This window comes from Polistes fuscatus, unplaced genomic scaffold (genome assembly GCF_010416935.1).
Source record: "Polistes fuscatus isolate 324 unplaced genomic scaffold, CU_Pfus_HIC Scaffold7, whole genome shotgun sequence".
NCBI lineage: Eukaryota > Metazoa > Arthropoda > Insecta > Hymenoptera > Vespidae > Polistes > Polistes fuscatus.
Window position 1 is genome coordinate 6,595,424 of NW_025113151.1, and position 14,915 is coordinate 6,610,338.

Here is a 14,915-nt window from a genome sequence, read left to right on the forward strand (position 1 = left end):
TGTTGTCTATCTATTTAATACGCATGTCATTACAAACAAAACAGACAAATGTTCTATTTGGTGTAGATTTATTTAATTTATTTCAAATTATTAATCACATTGCTTACGAGAAATATTGTTTTATTTAAATTATTAGAAAGTTCATTTGAATAAGCATTATGAGTTCTGAATTAGTTTTAGGTATTCGATCGAATTCACAAAATTTGACAACCATTAAATTACGTGACATTAATTTAAACAATAAGGTTGAATATTTAAGATACAAGACTGCAGCAAAAGCTAATTTAGCCAAGGAATCATTTGGTGAGATTATTTATTCATTTTTAATTTAAATCATTTATCTTTATAAACGTTTATTATTTAATAACATATTATTGACCAGAACTCATATATTGCGGATGTATTTTGGAAGACGACATGTACCTGGAAACTTGTGGTCTTAAAAGCGGTGCAATGGTACATGTTTTAATGAAAAAGGAAGAAGAACCTCCAGTACCGATGAAATATATATCAGAAGAAAGTATTCTACAGTTGGCTTCTACGTTTAAATCTTTTAATGAAAATCCTGCATTTAGAAGTGCTTTGCATGTAATTATCAATAATATAATACAGTAGTTTAATTAAATATAAGTAAGTAAAATTAGACACTTATATAATATATGTATAATGTATTTTAGCGTTTGAGTAAAAGGCCAGAAGTTATAGAAAACATTATTTCGTCATCTCCTGGATTACACGAAGACTCTGTTGCAATTGCTATGTTACAAGATCCTGATCTGATGGGTCATTTTACAGATATAGATACCATTAAGAGGTAAGATTCTTACCAATACATCTATTATAGACACAATCCATAAGTTTTTTCCTTTTTTTTGATGCGACTTCAATAGACGATATTTGTTGCTGAAAGAACTTATGGGACAACCTAATATATATACTTTGCTAGCATATTAGATTACATAATGTTAATATGTTCATTATTAATTAATTTAATTGCATTATAGAATTGCTGAATTACATCCAGTACTTGTAGAAGCTGCACAAAATTTAGCTGCAGCCGTACATGAAGAAGCTCATAACAACGCCACAGCTGGTTCTAATTCAACCATGTTGAATACACCCCCTACTGCATACTCTTATAGTTTAGATAATTTAAGCGATGATGAGGAAATGGCTGGAGATTCTTCACAATCATCGGATTCTACTCAACCATCAAATTTAAGTGCTAATCCATCTAGTAATATTACTGCGCGAATTGCAGCTGCTATTTCAAGAGCAGGAAACCGTGCCTTTCCATTATCCAACTCTCCGTCTTCTACATCGGCTAGTAGTACAAATTCTGGTGTTATAACTACTGAAATGTTTACACAAGCTATGCAACAAGCATTTGCAACGACACCTCCACCGACAGCTACAACAGCTCCAACTTCTTTATCGCCGATATTACCTTCCACACTACCAGATTCTGTGGATTTACAAAGACAGTTAGCACAAATGCACGAAATGGGTCTTCAAGATGATAATACCAATGTTCAAGCATTGATATTAACAAATGGCAATGTACAAGCTGCGATCGAACTTGTTTTTAATAGTTTTAGTGATAATTAGGATAATTAATAATAAAAACTCGTTTATTACGATGACCAATAAGGAAGGCCTCTTCTCTCATAAGCTCTTTCGAAGGTATTTTTTTAGTTAATAATAGAATTATATAAAATTGAAAATCGAGCTCTTTCTCGGAGAGTGTGTTTTGTTATTTATTTCTATTTTTGTTTAAATTATCCAATCGAGAAATAAAATTTATTAGTAATAGGGAAATTGTAAAATATATATATATATAATAATAATAATAATAATAATAATATACTCGATACATTTAGTTGCAATAAAAAATAAAGTTACATAGATAAATATTACAAATTTATTTATTATACGTTTTGAAAAAAAGAAATTAGATATTTGCATATGTTTCTTTAATCGCCTACATTATTCTTGAAACACAGATAATAATATGATATAATTGAAAAAATGAATGAACGTTAGTCAATGTGGGAAGAAAGCTAGCAGACTGATTTTAACTTTCAGTGTGTGATATTTATGAGCGAAGTAGTGTAGGATATAATACTTCAGTTCTCGAGTTCGTGTGAGTAACAAAACTAATCGTATGGTAGGGATGATGGTACGCGCAGCTGTGGTGGTAGTGGCAATGATGATGGTGGGGTAGTAGTAACGGGATACTTGGTGGAGAGAGGGTAACTGCTTACCGCGCTTGTAGCGGTTGTCAGTGACAGTCGAGCTGTCGCGTCGTTAGGATACGTTGTAGGAGTTACTCGTTTTTTTTTTTGAACGAGAAAAGCGTCCGTTACACCCGGCACCCGGTTCGAGTACGCGTGTATATATGTTCAATAGAAATAATCGCACGTGTACAAAGAGGGAGATATATACGTGATCGTGTCGACATTTATAACGGAACTCTTCGTAGAGATCAGATCTAGACGATCTCGATAAAAAGGTACGAATTAAAGGTGAAGAATATAAAAATTATATTTGCATATTGAAAGAGAAGGTTATATATAAGGGTGTAGTAGTAGTAGTAGTAGTACCGTCTGTATTCTGTTAATTGTATTGCTATTAATACCCGTAGATGTACGTATATGTTTAGATATAAATAGACTACATTAGAAAAACTAACCGTTGTCGGAAGTGTCAAAAGCTATCATTTCTTTGATTAAATCTCTCGATTAATTTCGAGTTTTTTTCTCCTCTCTCTCTCTCTCTCTCTCTCTCTCCTCTATTTTTCTCTCATCGTACAAAGAATATAACCGATTCGTTCGAAAGTTTTCTTTCGTTAAAGTGACGCCAGAGCGCAGTAACGTTTTTCCCTTTCTTTATATTTTCTTTTTTTGAAATTCAACCCCTATTTGCTATATGATTTTTCAATGGGTATGTGCTGCACACAATGGCGAAGAATTGGCATCGTTAAGGAAGAGGGACTCTCCGTGTTACCCTCGAACTTAAGAATTATCTCAAAGTTTTCTTTCTTCTTATTCTTTTTGTGTTTTCTATTACATTATTCCTACTACTACTACTACTACTACTACTACCCCATCACTACCACCACCACCACCACCACCACACTACTATTGACTTCTCGTCATTGGCATTATGTAGAGAGAAAAAAGGTTCTTGAGCTGTTTCTTACCTGAACTACAGAATTATTTTTCTCCCAGTGTGAATATGTTCCATAAAAAAAGAAAGATGTCCTCTCCTTTAGACGAGTGCATTTCCTTTTCCTACACAAACAACGATTACTATTGTTCTACTTTTCGTTCAACTCGAATTCCTTACACGTTGTAAAAGTTCAAACACACATGTTTTTTTCGAGCATGCGTTTCACTTTATTTTCAATCAGTTTTTTTTTCTGGTAGGCTAACAGACATTTCAAATGGAAAGGATTTTTCCTCGATGATTTCATTTTAATTCAATTCTTAACATGATTTAAATTGATCATTTATTATCCTTATTGACTGCAAATAAATTTGATAACGCATATTCGATTCGCGATAAAATTATTTGTACATATTTCTACATGCATGGATTGACATAAGCAAAAATAAAGAAATTTCGTTGATTTTTGAATGCGTTAAACTGTTAACACACATTACGAGGTCGTCATTAAAGAATACAAATGGTTAATGAATTGGCGACAAGAGAAACGCAAATAGAAAACGTCTTGTTTTATTTAATTAAATCGAACATTGGAATTTTTAATTATATATGCACACATATATTGAATTACACTGAAACAATTAATATTATTGTAATTATTTAAAACTTATCATTAATGAAATTCTATTCATTCTAATTTATATTCATGAACGTACCCCTGTTCTCTTTTTATTTGTCTTTTAAAAATCTTACAGAAAATTTTCATTTATTACACAGCCAAGAAGAAGACGTAGTTTCATTTATTTCGAAATAAACCAAAAAAATTAGATAACGACACACACGTCAATACACTTAGGTTGAATTAATTTGATCGGTTAATTAGATTAAATTCGGTGTTAAGGATAAAACTTAAATAATGTTAATAATAATATAAGTTGGACACAGAGTAAGATGAATCGTGTTAATTAAAGGGGATAGTTAATTCGATTTGATTAAATGAGTCTCGCATTAACGTGCCAGAAGAGAGTAATTATGCATCCTGGCAAATAAACAAGTATAATTTCCTAATTGTCTATAAGTCAGGCGGTACTCGTTTTAAGTATGTAATTGTGATTAACGGCCAAGGGCAGAACGAACGATTGGATGTCGATCGATTTTGCTCGGTAATCGCAATTTCGTAGAAAAAGAATTGCCTTTCATTTCTATTCTTTCCATTAACGGATAAAATTCAATATGTCCGATTATTTTGTTTAACAGGAATTCGAAGAAGGATCCAGAAGGTGAATTCGCCGAAATTTAATCTTAATTTTAAAATCGATTTTTAAAAAAAAGAAAAGAAAAAAAGAGCGAATATAAAAGAAAAGAAAAACAAATATGGCGCACGAAAATGGTATTAATGGAGATACGGATTCCGAGACGGTTGAACTGAATCCTCTTAGAAGAACAAGATTTCTCGTTAATCGAGTGGACAGCGTCGAAGGTCGGACAAGTCTTTTGGGTGAACAGGAAACGAAAAAATCATTGAGACATATGACCAGAGAAGCTTTACCTAGGCTCGACAACTACAGAAACATTATGAGCATTCAGGCTGCACACAGACCATCCCTCGATGAACTCCACAATCCTACTCTTCTTAACAAGGTATAAGTTTTTCTTACAAAACGCATTTTTCTTTGTTCCTTTTTTTTCCTTTCTTTCCTTTCTTTCCCTTTCTTTCCCTTTCTTTACTTAAATTCTTTTCTATTCAATGATCTTTTTTCCTTTTCAATAAGGGTGAAAAGGATATTTTCTACTTGTTTTCTAATATCCTGTTTTTTGTGTCCAATGAATAGAAAATAAATGAGAGAGGAAATACTTTCGGATTCAACTTTTATAAGAGGTTTTTATTTTTTTTTGTTAATATTTAAATAATTATCAATATTTGAAATACTTTTATAGATATTATTTGATATAAAGTAAATTATTTTGTAAATCCTCTTAATTTATATCGACGCATATAGAAGGATTTATCCTCGCGTTTATTTTCCATAAGAATTATCGATATATCGTTTTTCCCGACGTTAATCCGATCAATAAATCGTACTTCGATCTTTTTACTTCTTAAAGGTAATCCTATTTAGTATAGTAAAGTGTAACGATGCACACGAGTAATTTTCAAGGAATATACCATTTATTCCATATCAAATCATCGTAATTGTATTTACATTGTAATATAAAAAAAAATCTTTACAAAATAATTTGATTACATACCAATTGGAATTTTCTAATAACGAAATTTGTAAAAACTTGAATACTTTGCAAGCTGATATTTGTATTAACGTTTGGAATGTAAAAAATATGTTTACATAAGCAGAAATGAAAGTTTCCGACGTATAAATATTTTTCTGTATATGATGTAGTTATCCCCTCTTTTAAATATTTTCTTTTTTTAAAAAGACGTTTATATATACAGCGTCGAACAAAGGCAAGACCGTATTCATGGGTAAGCGAACTGTACGAGAACACAAAGAACACCGTAAAAAATTGAAAGAAGTTAAATTTTGTGTTCATTTACTCAAATCAATATGCTATAATAACATACTTGTTTATCTATGTGCTTAAATATTTGTCGTATTTGATTTAATTAATTAATTAATTAACGAAATTATTTTTCTATTTAATATTACTTTAGGAACTAACGATGAAATAATGAATAGTACTTTTGTAACATTTACAAACGTTACAAAAATATATATTCTTGTAATATTGATTGACATTTCCTTGTCACTGTATATTATAATCGTATATTTTTTTTTTTTTTATTAAAGAAATCGTTTGATCATAGAAGTTAAAAAGTTGATAGAATAGTTGTCGCGTTGTGTATGCCGATATATATGTTAGAGAAAATAACAAAAAAGAAACAACTTTGTTCTAAGAGGAAAAAAATAATATCGCGTACGTATATATCGTCTAATGATGTCATAGATGACGATATTGAATTTTTTCGCCTATGAAATGGTCATTCGTAAACTGTGTTGGGTCAAAACGAAGACCCTCACGTTCTGTCAGTCAATTAAAGCATCATCTTGAAACTACGACGAAGATCTTTGAGATCGAGAAAGAAAACACGCGGTTGTTATTAACGCCACGGAACGATAACAGATCAAATTTACAAACGGAAATTTAACGGTCCTTCCATCTGGACAAAATATTAAAAAAAGAAAATCAATAATTTCTTTATTCGTCTACAACACAACTCCACAATTCGAATCGTTGAATTTCTAAACAAATTTATTCCTATTATTCTAATTAACCAATGGATGATCATTCGTTACTTGAAAGATAACGTTCGCGGATATTATTCTCTATATTCTACCAAAGTTAATATTACGAAAAGTTACACGTAAATAAAAAAGAAAAAAAAGAAAAAAAGAAGAAAAGATTCTTCGAAGAAAATGAAATACAATCTTTACGAAGTTTTTCTTTTTTTTTTTTTATAATTTTCTACTCGTGCGCGGTTTAACGAAATAAAAAGAAGAGAATTTTAAACGACGAGAAACATAGAGGAAAAAAAAAAAAAGAAAAGAAAAGAAGAGAGAAAAGAATTAACGACAATACAGAATGAAAAATTTTTATGTCGACGCGATAATAACTACACAACATTATCTTGGAATTAATTTTTCATTAATCTCTTACATGCTAACTTCTCTATCGTTCTGTGTTTTATGAAACATGCGGAAAATGTTGGACACGAGTTTTTCATTAAATATGCAGTCGTATACATATGCATAAACATTTACGTACGTGCATAAATAGTAGCTTGCAGATTGATTCTTGAGAAAGGATGACTGAGAAATGATACATCCATCATCATCATCATTGTCATCATCATTATCGATTAACAATCCTAACATATGTAACATAAAATTAAAATATATATATATTATAAGGATAAGAGATCTTATTCTTGGAGATAAAGAGTTAGTTTGAAAAATCGTTTCCTTTTCGGCGTCTTCAGCGAATGCCCCTTCCTAATAGCGGCGTTGTTAAATGTTTAAACGAGATCCATAAGGAAGGCCAACGTAATGTGTGCACAAAGTAATCATCGCAAACGAACGATTATTATCAGAGAGAAAGAGAGAGAGAGAGAGAGAGAGAGTGAGTGAATGAGAGAGATAGAAATATGAGTCATCGTAATTTTTAACATTTTTTTTTATTCCTGTCTATTAGAAATCTTATCTTAGAAAGAGATGTCTAGAGTGTAAAGAATGAAAGGAAAAAATAAAAAGACAAATAATTAGGAATCTTTATCGGTATATAAAGATGATAGCAATGATTCAGAAAATAGAAACACCACCAGTCGTTGATCCGAATTGTCAAGCATACTTACTACATACATACATATATACATATGTACCTACATCGGACTTAATATAGGAAATCGCGTGCTTCGAATACATTATGTTGCGAGGGTTAAGCGTTCGTTATTATTTCACTATCGCGGCACATGTCACGAAATGTCTAAGCGCGTAACGCATTCATAACGTAACACGTAGCATTGACACGATCAAAAATCAAAATGATCGACGAAACTTTTTTTTCTTTCCTTCCGCCCCCCTTCCCCCCTTCCTCGTATTCCCGTGTGGGATCAATTTTCAAGCGTAACGTCGTTGAGAAAAAAAGGAAAAGGAAAAAATAAAAATAAAATTAAAATTAAAATAAAAAAAAAAAAAAGAAAGAAACGCTCCAGCCCGGCAGATGCATCGAGGGCCGCGTTATTTGCAGAGGGCAAAGTGTCACGGGATCGGATCGGATCGGATCGGATCGGATCTGCGGAGGTGTGCAAGAATAATTTCGCAATTATAGTAGAGTCCAAGGCAAGATATTCGTGGATATAACGGGAAATAATTGGACGAAACGAGCGTATCTTTTAAGAGTCGTCTATAGAAATCCTGGTGTGTCGTCGGGTAACTTGTATATAATCGACAAATTGAAAACGACTCAATTTTATTATGATCCATCATAATTGAATGATCTTTTTTCTTTTCGGTTTTAACTATGATTTTCTGTTATGACATTTCCCAAAGAAATCCGATTGCTTGTTCATTTGCTTTTGTTCGTTCGCTCGCTCGCTTATTTGGATCGTCCTTTTCTTTATTGGATATATATGTGTACTTAATTCCTTTCGGGGCTTCTTTTCGAGGTGAAACTACGAAATGCAATCAATTCGATATCGTCCTACGATCATTTCAATGTCCAATGCAACTTACTGAGGGGCTCGATGAACTAAACAAACGTCTTTAAATTTCCTTTGTAAAAAGCATTCCGATCTTGGGCGTTGTTGTACATAATATACATCTATGTATATATGTATAGCTCTGTATGTGTGTGTGTATATATATATATATATATATATATATATATATATACATATATATATACATATATGTGCGAGGCATCGTTACGTAAATCGTTAGTCTTCATTGGGTGACTCGCGGACGACCCTTCCTCTAGACGAATCACCTTCAATGTCGATAACCACCTCTAAATCTCAATTTACGCATAACGTCTGCATATAAAAAGAGAGAGAGAGAGAAAGATTCATATGTAATGCAACTCTCTCTCTTTCTTTCTCTCTTTCTTTCTTTCTTTCTTTCTTTCAATCATTCTTTTTTTTTGTTAATCAAATTCGATATTTTTCCATTCCAACCCATCTTAAGATCCCATTATTTATTTAACAATCATCTTCAACGTTAAGTAAATTGACGTTAATCGCACGTTAATCTCGTCGATTTTCAACCTTGAGCTTGCGTTTATCAATTACAATATATGTGTCGGTACTACAAAAACTAAGAAGATTATTTTCGCTTAAGTTAATCGGTAATTGCGTTTAACGCTTTGATTATGTTTATGCAATAGTTGGAAGAAATTATTTTAATAAATTAAAATTATTGTACATTTACATTGTACATTACATGTACAATTGAAGTATTTTCATTTATGTAAGAGAAATATAAATTATATTTTTTTTTTTTGTATAAATAGACATCCGGCTCGAACACACTGCCCATAACAGATGTAAAATTACCGGTGCCGGGTGTTAAATTTGGTTGGATTCAAGGAGTTTTAATGAGATGCCTCTTAAACATATGGGGGGTTATGTTATTTCTTCGGCTTTCTTGGGTCGTTGCTCACACTGGTATAGGTGAATATCAAATATATGTATATAAAATAATCCGGTCTATCTAGTATTATTTTTGTTTAAATAAAACGTGATTTTGCAGGACAAGCTATACTTTTAATTCTCACAACTACGGTAGTAACGACCATAACGTGTTTATCGATGTCAGCTATTAGTACGAACGGACTGATAAAAGCAGGTACGTACAGAAAATTTGCTCACTATATAATGTATGGTGTAGTACCTATACGATTTAATCGATTGAAATTGATTGAATTTATTATTTATCATGTAGGTGGAACATATTATATGATATCCCGTTCGCTTGGTCCCGAATTTGGTGGTGCCATAGGATTAATATTTTCTTTAGCAAATGCAGTTGCCTGTGCAATGTACGTAGTAGGATTCTGCGAAAGTTTAGTTGTGAGTTGTCTTAAATCTTATGGAATGTGCATAATTGACTGTGGCAGCTTGGATATGAAAATTATAGGTTCGATTAAAATATCTCTTAAAAAAAAAAAAAAAAAAAAAAAAAAAAACAAATAATAGATCTATTAAGAATAAAGTGTCGTTAATGGTTATTATCTTTTCATTAATAGGTAGTTTGACAATATTTATCCTTCTTCTGGTCGTAATGATAGGCTTAGAGTGGGAAGCCAAAACTCAAGTCTTTCTTCTGATCATACTTCTTCTAGCCATTATTGATTTTATGATCGGCACTATTATAGGGCCCAAGAGCGACCAAGAAAGAGCCAAAGGATTTATAGGATATAATGGTAAATTATATTTTTTGTTTGTTTGTTTCTTTATTTTATTTTCATCACCCGATCGAATAATTACATCTGGTATCGATTATTTATCCCCTCTATCTTCCCGTATATTTTTATCCTTTTTCTGTCTTTTTCTAGCAAATTTATTTGTGGAGAATTTCAAACCGGATTACAGATACAGCGAAGGGGTGAAGCATGATTTTTTTTCAGTCCTCGCTATCTTCTTTCCGGCAGCAACAGGTATCCTGGCAGGTGCGAATATATCCGGTGACTTGAAGGTGATTTAGTCCTTTCGTCTGCAGAAAACTTTTTTTTCTCTCTTTCTCTTTCTCTCTCTCTCTCTCTCTCTCTCGATAAAAATTATTATTTTTTTTTGCGTATCTCTATTTCTCATTCATAGTTATTAACAAAATTCGTTGAATATATTCTCGATTGTAAGATACGTTTTAATTATATCCCGTTTGATTAACATTATTTTTTCAATAGGATCCACAAACGGCGATACCTAAGGGAACTTTACTAGCGATATTATTAACAACATTATCGTATATTCTTATGGCAATTATGGTTGGAGGTAGCGTCATGCGAGACGCTTCCGGTAATATAACTGATATAAGAACAACAGTTAATAATTCTTACGTCGTGCAATCGTTACTCGACGTAAGTAACGACACTTCAGCAGAAAATTTGACCATTACTGAAAATTGGAACGAAACTATTTGGAGTATATATGACACCAAATTCAATTGTACGTCCGGATGTAACTATGGAACTCACAATAGCTTTCAGGTTTGTTTTATAATTATATATCTCGTGTTGAGTTTATAAATGGGGATAGATTTATTATTAACAAAATCAATATTTATTTATAGGTAATCGAATTAGTAGCCGCTTTTGGTCCTTTTATTTATGCTGGCTGTTTCGCAGCTACCCTATCAAGTGCCTTAGCATCTTTGGTCTCAGCACCAAAAGTATTTCAAGCTCTCTGTCTTGACAATCTTTATCCCGGAATAGGATGGTTTAGCGGGAAAAAAGATAAGGAACCTATTCGCGGATATTGTCTTACATTCATTATTGCCTTTTGTTTTATACTAATCGGTAAACATATACTTAATATATATATATATATATATATTCGTTTTATAGCGATGCATTGACAATTGAAAATTATTTTTATTGAAATTTTTTCAGGAGAGTTAAACGTTATCGCTCCACTGATATCAAATTTCTTCTTGGCTGCATACACTCTTATTAATTTCAGTACTTTCCATGCTTCTCTAGCAAGACCAATTGGTTGGCGGCCAACATTTAAGGTAGAGATGCACTTTACTTATTTTTCGTCGTAACGATTATAAGCATGAGTATCCCGTTAGTCGAAATTATTTTTTCTTCATGCAAAAGATGACATAATTTGAAACAATTTAAAAGTTAAACCGATACGTGATAAATATTTTCTTGATGTATTTCAGTATTACAATATGTGGCTCAGTCTTGTCGGTTCTGTTCTATGCGTTTCTGTGATGTTCTTGATCTCATGGTGGACAGCCTTGATTACCTTGTTCGTAGTTCTAGCGCTATATTTGGTAGTCTCGTATAGGAAGCCTGGTAAATTTGATAAATAATTGATCCACACTTTCGCAAATAATTTAATCTTTGCAATTCTAACGCGTTTCGTTAAACGCACTTGAATTAATTGAATATTTGTAATTTTAGATGTAAATTGGGGTTCTACCACGCAAGCCCAATCGTACAACAATGCCTTAACAGCGATTCAACAATTAGATAGGGTAGAAGAACACGTTAAAAATTACAGGCCCCAATTATTAGTTCTTACTGGAGTACCATCCGCGAGAGTGTCGTTAGTCGATTTTGCTCATCATATTACGAAAAATCAAAGTTTATTTATTTGTGGACACATTGTAGAAGTATGGACAATTAATATTTATGATCTATTAATGAACACATATATTTATATTCTTTTATCAGTTAGATTAATTAATCTTTATGTATTTTATAGACATCGATATCGTACAAAACACGCAATAACATGGTAGCGAAATGTACTTCATGGTTCAGAGCAAATAAAATAAAAGCATTTTATTCCGTGGTCGATGGCGCCAATTTTCAAGATGGTGCTACTTCTCTTTTACAAGCTGCCGGTTTGGGAAAAATGAAACCTAATATTTTATTGATGGGTTATAAACAAGACTGGGCTTGCTGTTCGCGAGAGAATTTGAACATGTACTTTAACACCATGCAGTAAGTTAATTTTTAAATGTCTTTCTATACTCATGAGCGCAAAAAAAAGAAAAAGAATATTTTAAACTCAAATATTTATTACCGTTATCATCGTGTCATTGTTATAGCAAAGCATTAGATATGCACGTAGCTGTAGCTCTATTACGAATTCGAGAAGGATTAGACAGTAGTGGAGTTATAACAGAAGCTGAGGAACAAAAAAGATTTGCACCTGCGGTTTTACCAGCAAATCAAAGTTTCTCTCAACTTAGTCAAGGTTAATACCTATCATTATTTTATAATATATATGATGATAATATTGATTTGTTTCTTTTTCATTTTAGCCAGTAGTACTTCAGACATTTCAATACCAGGAAGTCCTGCTCCAAAACGTTCGAAAGTAGTAAATGAATATCCAAATCCATTGGCGAGCGAACAATCGCGTGAAAATCAGCAAAATGTAAATCCCATAGCAAAGGAAATATTTAATACTGTTACGTTATTCCAAAAGAAACAAAAAAAGGGAACAATAGATGTTTGGTGGTTGTATGACGACGGTGGTTTAACACTTTTATTACCTTATATTATTAGTACGAGGCGCAATTGGTCAAATAGTAAATTAAGAGTTTTTGCTCTTGCGAATAAATATTCAGAGCTCGAGTACGAGCAAAGAAAGTACGTTTTCTTTTTTTATTTTTCAACAAAAAATTCTTTATATCATATTATTTATTTTTCTATGCGTTGAAAAATAATTATTATATGTAATAAAATTATGTTTTCAGTATGGCTAGTCTTTTGTCGAAATTTCGGATAGATTATTCGGCATTGAAAGTAATTCCGGATATATCTAAACCAGCTCAAAGCAGTACAAAAAATTTCTTTGACACATTAATCAATGATTTTAAAGAATCCGATAATACCAAAGAATCTGACGATGGTACTATTTTTTAAACTTCTCTTTGCTTTATATTCGATCACAAGATTAAAGTTACGGATGTGTTATCTTCGAAGAATATTTTTGTGTATATTATTTTTTCTTTTTTAGGCGTCATAAAGGAATCCGAACTTATTGCGATGAAAGAGAAAACGAATAGACATCTCAGATTGAGAGAATTGTTGCTCGAAAATTCTATGGAAGCAAATTTAATTGTTATGTGAGTAAACATATCTTACTAGTTTCTATACTGTCGTATAAATGATATAATTTTGTAATTTATTCGTATATAGGACATTGCCAATGCCACGAAAAGGTGCTGTATCCGCGCCACTTTATATGGCATGGCTCGAATCTCTCACGCGTGACATGCCGCCATTTTTACTTGTTCGAGGAAATCATACGTCTGTTTTAACTTTTTATTCTTGAATATATTATAAGAAACAAAAAATATCAGGTGAGATATATATCATGACAGAAATCGTATTAAATGACGAGTTTCTTTTTTATTATATACATGTATGTGAGTGTAATGAAATCACTGAACAGGAAGAAGATGTATTCTAATTTTAGAACACCACATTCATACAGATAAAAGCATCGTGTCGTTGGAATTCTGTTTTTTATTTTTAATAGTGTTTATTCTGATAAATGCATTATCATATTGATAAAATTTTACTTGTCAATTTGTATGAATATATTTAATAATATGATTAACAACAATATTGAGATAATAATAATCATAATAAATAATTATCTCATTGTGCGTTTGTAACTCATTATTTTTATTATTGAATTTGTCATAATTGTGGTTTTATATATATATATAAAGATTTTGTGTTTTCTTACATATTTATGAGAATCATTGTTTTAGAAGGATTAAATTTTACAATAAATTCAAAGTTCTCGATATTTTAAACGTTGTTTCTCTCCAGAGAAAAATGATACATAAATATGAATAAGATAGATCTATTGATACATGTTATTAAAACTCTGTAATTATATCTGTTTCTTCCATTACAAAACAGTTTTTAACATGCAGCATGTTATATATCGAAAAACATTTTATGACTGTATTATCAAATGACGTTTAAAACGGGAAGCATTCCATTAACAAAAAGTGAATTTGATACTTGTGTCTTTTTCTCTTGTGCACAGACGATATGTAAAAAAGAAAAAGGATACAATATACAAGCCATAATATCATACTTAATGTTATTCTACTTATATAAAAAAAGTAAGAAAATTAATAATAGTTTCGTACAATATTAATTATAATATTTTCCTATTATATGATGTTAATTATCTTGTAAAATATAAAATAATATAATACTATGAAAGAGAGAGAGAGAGAGAGAGAGAGAGAGAGAGAGAGAGAGAGAGAGAGAAAGAGAGAAAGAGAGAAAGAAAGAGAGAGAGCAAAATGAATTTTAGTGTATAGGACCTTAATTAAGCTCAGTGCCTTTTATTGCGAAAAGCCTAAATATTATATATATATATATATAATATTATTATTTTAATATTATTATTATAATATTATTATTATATATAATATATATATATTATTACATATATATATTATATTATTATTATTATTATATATATATATTAATATTAATGTAATATGAATTTTTTAATTCTTAAT

The 14,915-nt window shown here is 31.1% G+C and overlaps 2 protein-coding genes across 4 annotated transcripts; both read left to right on the forward strand.

Moving 5' to 3' along the window:
• The first annotated feature begins 37 nt into the window (after positions 1-37).
• Positions 38-1,647, forward strand: LOC122524434 (ubiquitin-like protein 7). The gene is made up of 4 exons (XM_043646723.1): positions 38-303; positions 383-588; positions 678-814; positions 1,005-1,647. Exons 1-4 carry the CDS (start codon positions 159-161, stop codon positions 1,606-1,608), a joined length of 1,092 nt encoding a protein of 363 aa, XP_043502658.1. The 5' UTR covers positions 38-158; the 3' UTR covers positions 1,609-1,647.
• On the forward strand, positions 1,599-13,884 carry LOC122524432 (bumetanide-sensitive sodium-(potassium)-chloride cotransporter). 3 transcript variants are annotated; one of them, XM_043646719.1, is made up of 18 exons: positions 1,599-1,683; positions 4,426-4,809; positions 9,193-9,352; positions 9,432-9,527; positions 9,624-9,818; positions 9,928-10,104; positions 10,237-10,376; positions 10,585-10,887; positions 10,971-11,196; positions 11,290-11,411; positions 11,568-11,703; positions 11,812-12,023; positions 12,116-12,357; positions 12,465-12,613; positions 12,681-13,011; positions 13,119-13,273; positions 13,382-13,490; positions 13,564-13,884. In XM_043646719.1, the coding sequence occupies exons 2-18, from the start codon at positions 4,543-4,545 to the stop codon at positions 13,697-13,699; spliced, it is 3,156 nt and encodes a 1,051-aa protein (XP_043502654.1). In that variant the 5' UTR covers positions 1,599-1,683; positions 4,426-4,542; the 3' UTR covers positions 13,700-13,884. The 3 variants fall into 3 exon arrangements, with proteins under 3 accessions (XP_043502654.1, XP_043502653.1, XP_043502652.1); XM_043646718.1 differs by lacking the exon at positions 1,599-1,683 and adding an exon at positions 1,882-2,525; XM_043646717.1 differs by lacking the exon at positions 1,599-1,683 and adding an exon at positions 1,882-2,512.
• Positions 13,885-14,915: the final 1,031 nt, after the last annotated feature.